The sequence below is a fragment of the Helobdella robusta genome, assembly GCF_000326865.2.
Source record: "Helobdella robusta unplaced genomic scaffold HELROscaffold_22, whole genome shotgun sequence".
Taxonomy (NCBI): Eukaryota; Metazoa; Annelida; class Clitellata; order Rhynchobdellida; family Glossiphoniidae; genus Helobdella; species Helobdella robusta.
Genome location: NW_008704170.1, coordinates 2,480,795 through 2,497,879, shown reverse-complemented (window position 1 = coordinate 2,497,879; position 17,085 = coordinate 2,480,795). Strand labels below are relative to the sequence as shown.

Genomic DNA, 17,085 nt, shown 5'->3' with positions numbered 1-17,085 from the left:
TGTTGTTGATAATAATGATGATGATGGTAATGTGGTTGTTGTTGATGCTGATGTTATTGTTGCTGTTGATTTTGTTGATGTTGATAATGTTGTTGTTGTTGTTGTTGATGTTGTTGTTGTTGTTGTTTGAAACCGCCTTGCCAACACACGTAGCTTTTTTATAGGCACATTTCATTTGCTGTTATTGTATGCTTGGGATAGTTTTATTGTTTCATTTTCTTTTGTATTTTTTTGTATGTGTTGCATGTTTTGTATGTGTTGTATGTTTTGTATGTGTTGCCTGTTTTGTATGTGTTGCATGTTTTGTATGTGTTGCATGTTTTGTATGTGTTGCATGTTTTGTATGTGTTGCCTGTTTTGTATGTGTTGTATTTTTTGTATGTCATTTTTTGAATGTTACGGTTATTGTTGGTGATGTTATATAGTTCATAATAATGTTTTTTCTGATTAAAATTATTGTCATCATCATCGTCATCATCGCCATCATCATCATTATCGTCGTCGTCATCTTCAATTTTGAATGACGCCAGATTCTGGATGAAAATTCAGCTGCAACTGACAACAATTTAAACTTTGAGAAGACGATGATGATGATGACGATGATGATAATGAAGACGATGATGATGATGCAATGGGAGCCATCTTCTATTTACCGAAAAGATAAAATCCAATTATTTATTTATTTATAAATTATTTATTATATATCAGAGTGTAATTAAATAAGATGTAAAATATGATGTACGGTCCTCCCGTGCTCTCTGATCAACATGTGCTTGAAAGTAAAAGAATAATATTTAAAATCGGTTAAGTAGTGTTTTACTATTATTATTATTAATAATAAGGATAAAAATAATAATAATAATAATAATAATAATAATAATAACAATAATAATAACATTAAAACAACAGTGATGATGATATTGATGATATTGATTATTAGGGAGGCAGTGGACCGTGGCGATATAGTTATTGAAACCGACTACGCGTGGCGCTGCTATGAATTGCACTGAAATTGCATTAACTACAAAAATGATGCCATTAACGTCAGAGGTGACGTCATTATCTGCGACTAAAACATCAAAAAAAAAAACAACCACAACAACAACAACCACCGCAACAACAACCACAACAGCAACAACCACCGCAACAACAACCACAACAGCAACAACAATAACAGCAACAGCAACAAAAACAACAGCAACAACAACAACAGCAACAACAACAACAGCAACAACAACAACAGCAACATCAGTGACGCCAACATTAACAGCATCAATTTTTTTAAAAGCAACATCCACAAATTTTAGCCGGGAAGACAGCGTAGATTATTCAATCTGTTTTTAATGGAAACATTTTTTCTCAGTTTTCTATTTTTCGTTTTTCTTTTTCCACATCTTATCTATTTTGTTTTTTGTATTTTTCATTTTGTTTTTTTTTGTATTTTTCATTTAGTTTTTTTTATTTTTCATTTAGTTTTTTGTATTTTTCATTATTCGTGTGTGTGTGTTAGTATATTTATACGCTTGTACGTATAGTGTATGTATATATATGAGAGTGTATATTTTTCTATAATGTAGGTTTGTATGTTTTAGTTTGCTTTGTATATTTTTTCTCGGATTTGTATTGTATATTTAGAGTTTTGCGACATGTTGTTTTTTTTGCGTTTTGTATTTGTTGTATTTTTGGGGTATGTTAGGTGCAGCTCTCTATTTTTTAGTATTTTGGTTTTATTTTAACTTTCACATGCTTGGTCGAAAATTGTTATTTTAGTATATATTCATTGCTGTTGCTGTAGGTGTTTGTATTTGTTTGGTATTACTTTGTATTTATTGTTTTGTATACCGGGTGTTTATATTTTGTATTTCTAGTTTTTTTTCTTCTTTCCACTCCATCCATCCATTTAGCAGAGTGAAACCATCAATCAATTAAATCTCGGACAGTGCTGACCTGTCCAGTCTTTCATCTTTGTTGTGGCGGCTGTTGTGGCGGCTGTTGCTGCTGTCGTGGTTGCTGTTGTAGCTGCTGTGGCTGTTGTAGCTAATGTTGTTGCTGCTGCTGGTGGCTCTGTTGACGTTGTTGGTGTCGCAGGCGTTGTTGTTCGCGTAGTTGTTGTTGTGTGTTCATTGTGTATAATTATAATAATTATTATTATTTATTTATTAAAGTATATATTTATTATAAATAACAATAATAATATTGTTGTTATTGTTGTTGTTATTTGTCCCAAAAATGTTTTTCGCGACGACAACAAAAAAAATCTATTTTTTCGTAAGAGAATGACGAATGATATTGGAGACATCGTCGATGTCTGTGCGCCAGAAGTACATTTCGTAATATGAGAACATACATACATACAAACAAACATACATACATACATACATACATACATACATACATATTTACAATTTCACACTATTGCCATACCCATGTTATAATGAAGAAATTGATGGTGACAACAACAACAATAATAATAATAAAAATAGCGAAATAAGTGATGATGATGATTAAGTACTGATGATGATGATTAAGTACTGATGATGATGATGATGATGATGATGATGATGATTAAGTAATAATGATGATGATGATGATTAAGTACTGATAATGATGACGAAGACGACGACGATGAATAAATAGAACAGCTCCAATGCGTAAGAGTGCACGCCATTTCAGCTGTTGTTTCGCCGGCACGTTTCTTTCATCATCATCGTCGTCATCGTCATCATCATTAGTGACGTCACTACCATCATCATCATCATCACCATCATCATTATTAGGGACGTCATAATTACCATAATCGTTATCCTTACTCCGGTTTTTGTTGTCATTGTCATCGTCATCATCATCAATCAGTCTCATCGTCGTCGTCGTCGTCTTCATCATCACTAACAACAACAGCAACAACAACAACAACAACAACAACAACCCATAACCAGCTGAAATGAGTGGATGCATATACAAAGCAATTTTCCAATGTATGCAAAGACAATAGAAAATTATAAATTATGTATTGTATGTACGTACGTTAGTATGTATGTATGTATGTATGTATGTATGTATGTATGTATGTATGTTTGTATGTATGTATGTTTGTATGTATGTATGTTTGTATGTATGTATTTATGTGTGTATGTATGTATGTTTGTATGAAAACATATGCTGGTAAAGCGATTTATTTATTCCTAAACATGCATGTGAGTATCTAGAAAAGTGTTTATCTATGTAGAGTCATGTATGTTGCACTTAGACGATGTTCATAATGTCTGTTTGTTTGTATGTATACATGTATGTATGTTTGTATACATGTATGTATGTTTGTATGCGTGTATGTATGGTCCGTTAATGGCTCTTTTGTCATAAATGCTGTTGTTGTTGTTGTTGATGTTGTTGTCGTTTTTGTTGTTAATGTTTTTGAATTGTTGATGTTGTTTTCGTTGTTGTTGTTTTTGAATTGTTAATGTTGTTGTCGTTCTTGTCGTTCTTGTTGTTGATGTTTTTGAGTTGCTGTTGTTGTTGATGTTTTTGACGTCATCACCGACGTCATCATCATCATTGTCGTTTATAAATCTCATCGTAATCGTTGTTATGCCATCATCATTATACCTACGTGAACAGACGAGTATGAATGAAAGAATAGATGTATGTGTGTATATTTTTTGTATGTTTGTATACGTGTTTGTATGTATCTTTGTTTGTATGTATGTATATATTTGTGTTTGTATGCATGTATGTATGTTTGTGTGTTTTAATGCAACCGTTAAAAAAAAAAAAGAAAAACCTCATGCTGTGAAGAGAAACAATGATTCACTACTTTGCAAATCTTAATTCCATCTCTTTTTTTGTTTATGGTAACGTTTTTTAGTTTTTATGTTGTTTTTATTTAATTAAAATGTTTTGTCTATGTTTTGTTTTGTTTATTTTAGTATTTTTGGTGTTTTAGTTTTTTTTGGTGTTTTTCGCATCTGTTGGGAGTTCTTAACATTGGTGAAATTTTGTTTTGCGGCATAAATTTATGTTGCCCCTCTGATGAAATATTCATGCAAGCATGTATGTATGTATGTTTGTATGTGTGTGTGTGTGTATATGTATGTATGTATGTATGTATGTATGTATGTATGTATGTATGTATGTATGTATGTATGTATGTATGTATGCATTTAACACGAGCCAGAGCCACAATCTTACCAAACGAAATGGAGCGCGCGGCAAAGCGTGTCTTGATAAATCGTCTGCGGGCCTCCTCACGTGATCAATGACGTCATAAATAGAACAAATAAAAATCCATCATGGAGGATCTTCTGGCTTCCCGCTCTTGTAAATAACTCTCCTATCCGTTCATCCGTCCGTCCGTCCGGACTCTCCGATGATGGCACTCATTTCCACTGGGAAGGGGAAGAAGAATTAGGAGACAGTTCGCCGGCTGAATTGAAAAAGAGTGAAGAAGAGGGAACGAGAAATAGAGAGAAAGAGAAAGAAAAAAAGAGATAGGAAGAAAAAGTGAGTGGATTAACGAAATAAGAAAGATAGTAGTGGAATAAGATAAACGGCGAAAATGTGGAAAAGAGAGAAAACCTTTTAAAAGAAAGAATTGGAGAGAGAGAACATCAGAAAAAGAAAGACAGAAAAAGACAGACAGAAAGAGAGAAAGAGAGAGAGAGAGACATAAAAAAAAGATGAAATGAAGAAACAAAAAGACCAAAAAAAACGATTTCGAAGAAAGAAGAAGACGATAGAAAAAAAAGAGAAAATGAAGGAAGGAAGGAAGAAGAAATATGTGTGACCGACCAGTTGGAAATACATGGCGACTGCGTTAGGGCGTTGATTTAAAAAAAAAAGAAAAAGTTATGATAGTGATGGCTGCTGCTGATGATGATGGAGATGATGAAGATGATGGTGGTGGTAATGATGATGATGATGGTGGTGGTAATGATGATGATGATGGTGGTGGTAATGATGATGATGATGGTGGTGGTAATGATGATGATGATGGTGGTGGTAATGATGATGATGATGGTGGTGATGAAAAAGCAGTTTGATGTTGATGATGATTATATTATTGTTCGCCAGCCGTTAAAAAAATGAATTAGGAAATTTTTCCTTTAGAAAATTTTATCTCAAACATTAATGCACGCGCACACACACACACTCATACACACATACACGCGCGCGCATATTCACACACATACACAAACACACACACATATGAACGCACACACACACACAAACAGTTGCCTCGTCATCAATAGAGAGAGAATCGTGTGACCTGAGAAGTACCTCCCCGAAATTCGTCGGCTACATATCCAACCTGGACCCGGAAACAGTCCTGATGGGAGCCTCAAAGACCAAGCCATCCACAACAAAAGTATCCAAATCGTCAAAATCATCGACACCATCTTCGTTTAAATCGCCGACCTATTTGTCATTATCATCGTCATCGTCGTCGTCAAACTCGCCGCTAATCTCGTCATCATCAACTGCGCCATCTTGCGGCGACCCCAGACGACCTTGGGTTTTGAAGGTCATGAAAGGTCAGCGGGTTAATGTTACGCTGATGGATTTTTATCTGCAGCCCGGAAGTGACGTGGACGATTACGTCATCGATACGTCAGCTGATGATGTCCTGCTGTCTACTGGTTAGATGAGATGGGACGTGATTGGCTGAAGATGATTGATTGATTGATTGATTATTTGGCTGGTTTTGATTGATTATTTGTTAGATTTTTGGTTGCTAAGTTGATGAAACTGTCCAATCGTTTGACTCGTGAGTTGATTGGTTGGCTGGTTGGTGGGTTGATTGTCAGATTGGCTGGTTGATTGATTAATTGAATAATGGATTGATTGTTTGATTAGCGGACTGATCGATAGGGCTCGACATGTATGTTAAGATTTCGAATTGAATAATTGATAGATTGAAGATAAGAGGATTACCAGAAGAGATGAATGATTGAATGGTTGAATGATTGATGGTCGACTGATTGATCGATGGATGAAATTATTAATACAATAAAAACAGAAATAATAAAAACAATAATACTAATAATAATACTAATAATAATAACAGCAACAACAACAACAAAATAAATATCTCCAGACATTTCTATAGCAACGAACAAACCAACGATGACAACAACACAGCGAACAACAACAACAACGACTACGAAGTTTGCCCAGGACTACTGCGACAAATACGCCACCTTCGAAGACCTCGCCATATACAGTCCCGTGTTGGACAACATCATCAACAACAACAACATCAACAACAACAACAACAGCAGCAACATCAACAACAACAACAACAACAATAATAATGCAATTTTGATCAGCAGAGATAGTAATGCCACTAAGATGGATGCCATTTTGAACGGAGTTTATGGTTCGTCTCGAAAATTTGAAAAAAAATTTTTAGTGTATAGAATTTTCTATTTCTAATAACCATCTAATTATCTTTCTTTTCACTCTCTCTCTCTCTCTCTCTCTCTCTCTCTTTCTCTCTCTCTCTCTCTCTCCCTTTCAACAAGTTACACACACACATTATACACACACACGCACACACGTACACACGTACACACAATAAATCATGCACCACGTTGAGCGCCTATATTTCTCTATTGTGTTATTTTTCAATTTTTAGTGTTTTATCGTTTGCATTTGTGTATATGTGTGTGGATGTTTATGTGTGTGTGTTTGTGTGTGAATGTTTATTTGTGTGTGTGTGTGTTTATATGTGTGTGTGTGTTTGTGTGTATGTTTGTACTTACTCTGCTTGAATGTAGCGCTGAATTTATTGCTGTCAGATTTCTCCACTTCCACAATAATTCTTTACTCTTCTCTTCTTTATTATCTTTTTTTTCGATCTTTCCCGCTTTTTTAATTTTTTTCCTTACTCTTTCTTTTCTTTTTTATCTTCCTCTCTCTTTCTCTCTCTCTCTTTCTCTCTCTTTCTCTCTCTCTCAGATATATACATTTTTTTCCATTTTTTTCCTTTCCTTCGTTCTCTTTCACCACCACCCCTAACAACAACTGTTACTTTCCAGCCGACCACCCGACGTACCACCAAAACGCAAGCAGTAGCAGCAGCCACAACAACAACAAAAAGCCTTCAAGGGACCTTGGGACGAGGGGCGTACCAGGTATAGGGGGTGCCAGGGTACTCTGTGGCAAGCGTAGGGTCGAAATTCTGCACGCCTTTTCGTCACGAAGTAACGAGGTTTCTGTGATTCTTCATAGGACGGCTAGCCAGCCTGGCTACAAATTTTTACTGAAATATGAAGGTATGTATGTTTGTTTGTGTGTGTATGCGTGCGAGTGTACATGTGTGTGTGTGCGTGCGTGTGTGTTTGTGTATGTGTGTGTTTATGGGGTGGGGGTGGTTTTTAGTTTGTCAGAAAACGTGGTTTGATTTTGTTGTTGTTCGTTTTTTTTTGTGATGCTGCAAAATTTCAAAAAGATAGGGCTCGTCCGGGATTTGAACCCGGGGCCTCTCGCACCCAAAGCGAGAATCATACCCCTAGACCAACGAGCCGGTTGAGTTACCCTATTTCCACACTTTTCAAAAGATGAAACTTTATTTTGTGCATGCGTGTATGTTGCATTAAATCTCAATTACAAGTTATTTTGTGTTATGATGTTGGTAAGTAAGGTTCAAGTTCTGTTAATAAGAACCATCTGTTGTATTTGTATAATTAGTTGTATGTATATATGTATGCATGCTTGTATGTATGTATGCATGTATGTCTGTATGTTTGTTTGTTTGTAAGTATACATGTATGTTTGTGTGTATGTTTGTATGTTTATTCGTTCGTGTTGGATTTATTCATTGCAATAAGTACAGTCTAAGTGTATGATGCGTTCAACTATTTATGGTTACAATACAATGTTATTAAAAAAGAACAATAAAAATAACAACAACAACAATGATAATAATAATAATAAAATTATTATTATTATTATTATTATATTATTATTATGATTATTATTATTATTATTATGATTATTATTGTTATGATTGTTGTTGCTTAACAATGATTTATTTCGCGAAAGTACCAAAGCAATTAAGCGATGAATGAATGAGTGAATGAATGAATGAATGAATGAATGAATAAATGAATGAATGAATGAATGAATGAATGAATGAATGAATGAATGAATGAATGAATGAATGAATAGAGGAATGATTGGATGAATGAAAAATGAACGATTGAATGAAGGAAGAATTGAGTGAATGAATGAACGAAAGAATGAAAAACTGCTATATTATTACTTCCATTAATGACAATAATGATGAGATGATTAATTTTTTATTATCATCGTCGTCGACATCATCAAAGTCACTATCTACTTTTATTTCCTTCACTCTTTCATTCATTCATTCATTCCTTTATTAATTCATTCATTTATTCATCCCTTCATCCATTCATTCATCCACAACTTGACATAATAACTTTGTGAAACGATATTTCTCCATTCATTGGTCACATAGAGCTATTAGAAAATTTTTAAAATTTTTTTTGTCAAATTCTTGAAAAGTGGACGAGTGAATGAGTGAGTGAGTGAGTGAGTGAGTGAGTGAAAAAATGAATGAACGAGTGGGTGAATGAATGAATGAACAAATGTGAATGAGTGCTTGAGCGAGAGGTGATTTAATAAATAGCAAACAAAAGTGAAGTATTGAATTAGTTTGTGGAATAAGAAAACGAACCATTGAAATTGTTCACCAAATTGATGAAATGAATGAACAACAAATGAATAAAATGAACGAGTGGCCAATTTAGCGATAGAAAGAACGAAAAATGGAAAAATAAATAAATGAATGAATGAAAAAACGAAGGAATGTGGAAATAAACGAATGAAAGAAGGAAGGAATGTATAAACGGTCAGGCACGGTGAGATAATTTGATGGCCAAAATGATTAATAGATGAAAGAATAATTTTGTAAATGAATAATGGATGGATGGATGGATGGATGGATGGACGGACGGATGGACGGACGGATGGATGGATGGATAGAGGGATGGATGGATGGATGACTTGGGAAAACTCGTCGCAAAGAACATGACTCATAACATATTTCACAATATGCAACATGTCGAATGTATACAATACACGCATGCACACATACATTATACTTATGTTTATACACACAAAGAAACATACATATACACACATACAAACATACATACCAACATACATTCAAACATACATACCAACATACATACATATATTCAATGTATCTCAGTTCACATATAAACTACACATACCGCTACACGCACACATGAATGTATGTACAGAAAGACTTTTATGTTTCTGTTAGTCCAAAGTTGTTGCATGTTACATTGTCAACAGGCTCGTTGGTCTAGGGGTATGATTCTCGCTTAGGGTGCGAGAGGTCCCGGGTTCAAATCCCGGACGAGCCCTAACTTTTTCTGAAAGTTCATAAAATCATTTTTAAATACATTACTTTATATTTTAAATTTAATATTTTATCAATTATAATTAATAAAAATACTAAAAATGCTTCAAAACAAAAAAAACTAACTAATTAACATTAGTACAACATCCGCTTTTTAAAAATTGAAATATAGCGCGAGGAAGCGAGGCAGTGTGAGTGAGAATTTACTGAAATGAGTTAATTCCTTCCTCAGCTGCTGAAAACTTCGAAGTTGCAAAATAAAAAAAGTAAGAGTAATCATAAAAACATGACGACCAAAAATGGTAAAAATTCAAAAAAATTGTTGAAACATTGTAGAACTTTCAAAAAAAAAGAGCATAGAAATGACAAAAACTCAGTGATCCGTGGAAAACCCATCCATCCATCAATGCATTTGGGTGTTCCATAAAAAAAATTTCTGTTTCTCCGTTGATAAGGCTGAAAAATTTACTCCCGTAATACATACAGACTCAAAACAAACACACACATACACACACACACACGCACACACACATTCACACACACGTACAAAATATACACATCCATACATACACATACATACACACACATAGATTCACGCGCGCATTCATAGACACATACGTACATAGATATATAAACACCAATATACTACGTACTATACATGCAGATTTACAAACATACATGCAAACATTCATGCATACAAACATACATGCAATTATACAAACAAACATACAAGAATACATGCAAACAAACATACAAACAAACATACTAACACACATACAAACATTGATGCGGTGACAGCCGAGGCTTGTGCGAGTATTTTCGAAGCTGTCAAATTTGCAATTTGTTCATCACCGGGTATGTTGAATTTTTTTTAAAACAGAAAAAAATAAAAACATGCCGATGAAAGATGACGTCATTTGGCTAAAAATTGTTCAACGGTGAGAAAAAAAAAACAAGAAAACATTATCAAATTTTATAAAAAATTATAAAATAAAAAAATATCTATAAATTTACGGAAAATCTCATTATCACTTATAACATAACTCTCTCTCTCTCTCTCTCTCTCTTTTTCTCAGTCTCTTTCTTTCTTTTTTATCTCTCTTTTTTTCGATTCTTTTCTCTTGCAATTAGCCATAATAATTGCCTATGGATTTAGCTCATCTGCACTATTTATTATAGCAAATATAAACTACGACTTAGTAAAAAGACGAAGTATCTATATTTCAAAAGGAGCCATCATTTTTCCCCTATCTTTCCAATCTAATTTTTTTTTCTTTCTCTATGATTTCCACTAGAGAGGTAAACCTGGGAACTGGAAACGCGGGAATCCCATGGTTCTCCTGGGATTCCCATGGGAATTGGTAAATCTTAATTTCAGGAAATAGGGAATCGCTGTTCAGGAATCTGGAATGACGGGCGGAAATTGGAAAAATGACATCAACGTGCAAAAATAAAACCTCATAGATATATTTAAATACTATGTATACCTACTCGTACACATGTGATCGACGCATACACAACATTGGCCCACACGTGTGTGCTTACAAAGAAGATAACCATCATGGAACCTAGTGAAACCAACAAAGTTATAAAAAATTTTCTATATGTATATGTATATACGGGAGGGAATTGGGAATGAGAACAAATTGGGAACAAATTTCAATTCCGGCTCACCTCGACTTGTCACATTATTTTCTCTATCTTTCTCTCTCTCTCTCTCTTTTCTATTTTTTAGTTTTCTCTCTTTCATCCTCTCTTTCTTACCCCTTTTCCGTCTCTACTCCCATCTCAGCAGTATATTAAAAGAGTAACAGCAGATGGGAATGAAATGATTTTACGACTCGGACATCTTCAGTCGCAACAGGCTAAAATGAATTCATCACTATATTACGAAGGAAATACTGCATACACACGCACACACGTACACCCATACAAAACACACACATACATACAGAGATACATACATACATACATACTCACACATATGCAAAACATACACATACATACAGACATACATACATACATACATACACTCTCGCACACACATACATAACACACACATCCAAACAAACACACATCCAAACACACACACGTACACACACGCGCATATGGTTCTTCCTACGAAATGCTTATTGCCTCATAAAGTTTCTTAATATATTTTATATTTCATACAGTTATCTCATACAAATACACACACATACACACACAAATACATATATATACACACACACACATACACACCTACAAACATCCTCTTGAATAAATTTAATGTACATGCGTATGTTTAAATTTTATTACTCATACTTAAAATGGTCGAATTATGTATATCGTTTGTGTGTGTGTGTGTGTGTTTGTGTGTATGTGTGTGTTTGTGTGTGTTTGTGTGTGTGTTTGTGTGTGAGAGTATGTCAACGTCTGACGACATAATATAATGATAACATTACTTTTTCTGGAAAGAGGATAGTCCGGTATGTCTGCTATATGGTGATTGAATGATGCATATATGAGTGTTGTATGTATGTTTGTGTATGTGTGTGTATGTATATATATGTGTGTGTGTTTGTTTGTATGTATAAGTGTATGTAAGTGTGTGTTTGTTTTGTTTGTAGGTTTTTTTCTGACAATGAAGAGATTGGGCTGAAAAATATTTTGCTAATGGCGGTAATATTGTGTTGTCGATCACAGAACCGATTTGTCAAAAATGCTTTCGAGTTTTTGGTGAGGAGGAAACTGTTGTTGTTGTTGATGTTGTTGTTGTTGATGTTGTTGTTGTTGATGTTGTTGTTGATGATGATGTTGTTGATGTTGTTGTTGTCATCAAGGAAAAAGTTGCTGCCACACTTGTTGCCAATCAGGATGTCGATTCGCTTTCGCGCGAATAAAAACTCACAAATGTTTTATCCGACGTCATATCGACAAAAACAAAATTATGCGCCATATAATTTTCCACCCACCGGCCGCGATAATAATTCATGACGTCATCTTCGTCGTTACCATCAACAACAAAATCAACAACAACAACAACATCATCAACAACAACAGCAACATTAACGAGCACTTGCATATTGTTGCGTAGGGGAAACTCATAAGAATATGACGTGACGGGTATGTAAGATGAGTGTGTATGTATGTATGTATGTATGTATATATGTATTTTATTTTATGTATGTGTGTATGTATGTGTGTATGTGTGTGTGTGTATGTGTGTATGTATGTATGAATGTATGTGTTCATGTATGCATGTATGTATGTACGAATGATATTGATTGCCATTATGCTAAGAGCAAATGTCTTAGGCTTCATTACAAACGCCAACTCTGCTGTTGCTGTTGTTGCTGTTGTTGATGTTGTTGCTGTTGTTGCTGTTGTTGCTGTTGTTGATGTTGTTGACGATGGGATGACGACAACGACGACGATGTTGTTATAGTTTTGGTGTTAAGTTCAAATATTTTAGATGGTGTAAATATAATAAATTATCGTCGGCAGGCTAAATATACACACATAGGCAAATAAGGCATGCTTGTTTAAAATTTTCCACACAAACACTTACACGCTCGCACACACACACACATACACACATATACACACATATAAACACATACAAATATACACACATACACGCCCCACACAGCTGTTGGTTGCCCGGACACCCTCAGCCACCAATCTGATTTAGTCTGGAGCCGACGTCAGTCCAGAAGCGAGATGCTGATTGGCTGCAAAGGCTACCCTGCCCTATCATGGAAGCTGACCTGTAAGGGCACTGAATGGACGGGCCCCGAAGCTAACTGCTCTTTGGGTAACTAATTAACATAATTTATGTCGTGTATTTGAAAAAATTAACATAACTTATGCATTTCATGGGTGGATATTTAATAAAATTTATGCATTTGATTGGGGTTTATGATGTGAATTTATTGAAACACTTCTGCAGCTGGATCAAAAGAGCCGAGAAGAGAAGATGGGCTGCCCGCTCTGTCTATCGGTGAATGAATGATTGAATAAATGAATGAATGAATGGATTGATAAATGAATGGATAAATGAACGAACGACTGGCTGAACAAGTGAATGATCAACAGTAAATTAACAAAGATACATAAAAGCACGCAAACAAACAAACAAATGCAAACATACATACAAGAAAACAGACATGCAAATAAACAAAATAAACCAACAAACAAACAAACAAACAAACATACAAACATACATACATACATACTAAAAAACAAACAAATAAAAAACCTAAGGAGCATCTCTGCTGATAATACTCGGTGTTTCATTAGCCATTGGATTAACTGTCCTATTGTTTGGTCTGTTCTATATGAAAAGGTTAAGAGGATTACTAATTGAATGATTGAATGGAAGAGTGAATGAATGAAACAACTGAATGGCTGGATAAACTGATAAATGAATGAATGTGTGAGCGAACGAACGAATGAATGAATGACTGTTGTGTGAATGTTTGAATGAACAAAAAGAGGGGAAAATATGAATTGATGGACGAATGGATGAACGAACGAACACACAAACAAATAATTGATTGAATAAATGAATGAATAAACAAATGAATAAATAGAAACATCATCACCAACACCAACAACAACAACAACAACAAAAACAGAAAGAGAGAACTTGAACTAGCCAGTCTCCCGGAAAGCACACTTCTCCGAAGCGTGAAGTCACCACCACCAGCAGTAGCAGCAGCAGCAACAGCAGCGTTGATGACGTCAACAACAACGTCAACAACTACAGCAACAGCAAATTTCAACAACAACATTAATGACAACGAAAATCTTTGCTGTCCAGGGTTCGTCACCGAGTGTTGTATGACACATTTTTCGTTTTTTAATTTCTTAATTCTTTTTAAATAATTAATCTTTAGTTTTTCAGTCAATTAATCTATTTACCCATTCATTCATCCATTTATCCATCCATTTATCTATTCATTCATTCATTCATCCATTCATTCATTCATCATTCAATCGATCAATCCACCAGTCATCCGTTCGTCCAATCATCTAATCAATCTCCAAACTCCATCACCAATAATCAGCTGTACTACTTCCGGTATGACGTCAGCATTTGGTCGGCCAGCTGCTAAAAAAGCTGGCACGGCTTCTTTGGCTGCTGGCAGCAGCAACAATAGCAGCTGCGGTAACAACACCACAGCTTATGAATACGTCTGGGAGTTGCAACCAGATAAGAAAGGTGAGGATGGCTATTAATATTGAAGGCTGCTATTAATGTAGTTAATATTATTCATGTTATTGTTGTTGTTTTGGTGTGGTGTTAATGTTTCAACCAATACTATGTATAAGATTGATGTTATTAATGTTGTTAGTTTTATGCGATTGATGATGTTATTGAGGCTGTTAGACGACTTAAGATAAACATACAATCAGGTGGCGCCAAAAGTAACCGCTTTTCATCGCCTCAGCTGGTGGACGCGCAACAACAGCAGCAGCAGCAACAACATCATCATCACCACCATCATCATGTACCTCGGCCGGACCTGGTTCGACTGCATGACAATCAGAGAAAGAGTGATCCACCTACGCCGAGAAGTATTATTATTACTTCTTCTCTAGTGTTTCCTGTATTAATTTCTAATAACAGTTGTAGTTGTTGTAGTAGTAAAAGTAGCAGCAGTAGTAGTAGTAGTATTGGCTGTAGCAGTAGCTGTTGTTTATGGATTAACAGTGATTGTAGATATCGTTAAAATTATAAAAAATTCAGCAAAAAAATAAACCTGTCAAATTTTGAAAAGGTTTCACCCTTTGGTGTGAGGACGACGAGAACAACAGCAGCAGCAACAACAACAACAACATGGATGATGATGACGTCAATGTGGATGACGATGACGTCAATTCCATCCGGAAGAGTCGCGTGCACAGGAACAAGATGGCCGACAGCGGAAATGGATCTGATAAAAATTTTGAGCTATCAAATCTTAGATGCACCTGCTATCTGCAACATCAACAACACCAACAGCAGCAGCAACAACAACAACAGCAGCAACAACAACAACAGCAGCAGCAGCACAACAACAACAACAAATGTCAATTTATGGTCGTGTCATAACAACATCGAGACCACAAATATCACCCATACCTCCTCCACCCCCAAGCACTCAACAGTATCAGCAGCAACAACAACAGCAGCAGCAGCAACAACAACAGCAGCAACAACAACAACAGATGCAACAACAACAGCAACAAGTTGCAACAGCTGCAGCAACAAATTTTGATTCTTTGTACAACTTGGTTGGTGACAAAAAATTTCAACAGCAACAATCACAAACGCCCTCGGATTCAACAACAACACCAGACCAGCAGCAACAACAACAACAACATCATCATCACTTTTCATCTTCGTCATCAGCAGCATCAAACAACAGCAACAACTACCCGCGCATCGTCCCGCCAACACACTGTCACGTGCCTTTAGTGACGTCACCAACAAATCAACAACAACAACAACAACAACAATTAATACATCAACAACAACAACAGCTACAACACCCACAACAACCGCAGCAGACCGAAGAAGCCGTTTGTCGTAGTTGTGGTCACATGATCGATCGGAAATCATCAGTCGGCTCGGCGCCATCTTGCTTTATGACGTCATCAAAATATTTTTCCGGAAGTAGTGGTGGTGGTAGTAACAATAGTAGCTGCATTGGAAGCAGCGTTAGTGGCGTTTGCAATGTCATTTCAAACGAACAAAACTGCTGCAATATGGCCAAGGGTAACAGATATGCAACAAAGCCCGCTTCTTCTTGAACGAAAGAAGACAAACAAATTTCAGAGGCGGTACAATGGAGTAGTGCTAGAATGTTCTGTTTTCTGCTAAACTCTGGTCGGATTTTTTCCAGCAATTTTATTCCATGAAAAATGAACTTAGGCGAATCCTTAGCAGAAGATGCCACGATATGTTCTAGGTGTCCTCAAGTTTTAATTCAACCAGTTTTGAAAAATAACTGAATAAATTGAAGTAGCCTTTCGTTACAAAAATTACAACCAAGATAATGATCACAGTTTTGTAATGTTTGATAATGTTTTGTATCGTTGTGGACGAATACCATGTCATGGCGCGCCTCTAACAACAGTTAAAAACTTTGAGTTTAAACGGCTTTTACCCAGAAATCTAAAACTCAAGTAAGACTTTAGCGGCAAAAAGATTTTTTTGAATCAATAACTTGTGATCCAGCGAAAAAAATCCACAAAGACAGCAGAATTAAACACGGAGTTATAAAGCATTGAGTCAGTTATACTGGTAAATTTCAACAGCTCGGCTGATAACTTTCTTTCTAAATCCAAATAGGTGACTATAAAGAATATTTAAACTGTTTACACAAGCATCCATTCCATGTTTTGTAATTACAATTTGAAATCCATGTTTGAAATCAATGTTTACTTGCCTACTTGCTTATGCTTGCACAATGGGTTCGTTCGTTGAAATCCGAAGTTAAAAATAACCAATCCTGAACTTATGCATATTACGCTACATAAATTAAGTTTTTAATAATTATAATAATAATAATAATCAAAATAATAATTATTATTATAGCAATCAAAATGATAATAACCGATCAATCAATTGAACAAAACTACATGAATCTTCTCTCAAATGTGACCAAATCTAATTTGTACTTTGGCCCGTATTGTATTTTTGTACT

General features: G+C 35.3%; 2 protein-coding genes across 2 annotated transcripts; both read left to right on the top strand.

Moving 5' to 3' along the window:
* Window positions 1–5,326: 5,326 nt before the first annotated feature.
* HELRODRAFT_172100 (hypothetical protein) lies at window positions 5,327–10,284 on the top strand (the record flags this gene model as incomplete). The annotated part of the gene is made up of 4 exons (XM_009018767.1): window positions 5,327–5,633; window positions 6,092–6,373; window positions 7,035–7,271; window positions 10,208–10,284. The coding sequence occupies 4 exons, from the start codon at window positions 5,327–5,329 to the stop codon at window positions 10,282–10,284; spliced, it is 903 nt and encodes a 300-aa protein (XP_009017015.1).
* A 4,192-nt stretch (window positions 10,285–14,476) lies between these two features.
* On the top strand, window positions 14,477–16,189 carry HELRODRAFT_172099 (hypothetical protein; the record flags this gene model as incomplete). The annotated part of the gene is made up of 3 exons (XM_009018766.1): window positions 14,477–14,615; window positions 15,175–15,476; window positions 15,920–16,189. 3 exons carry the CDS (start codon window positions 14,477–14,479, stop codon window positions 16,187–16,189), a joined length of 711 nt encoding a protein of 236 aa, XP_009017014.1.
* Window positions 16,190–17,085: the final 896 nt, after the last annotated feature.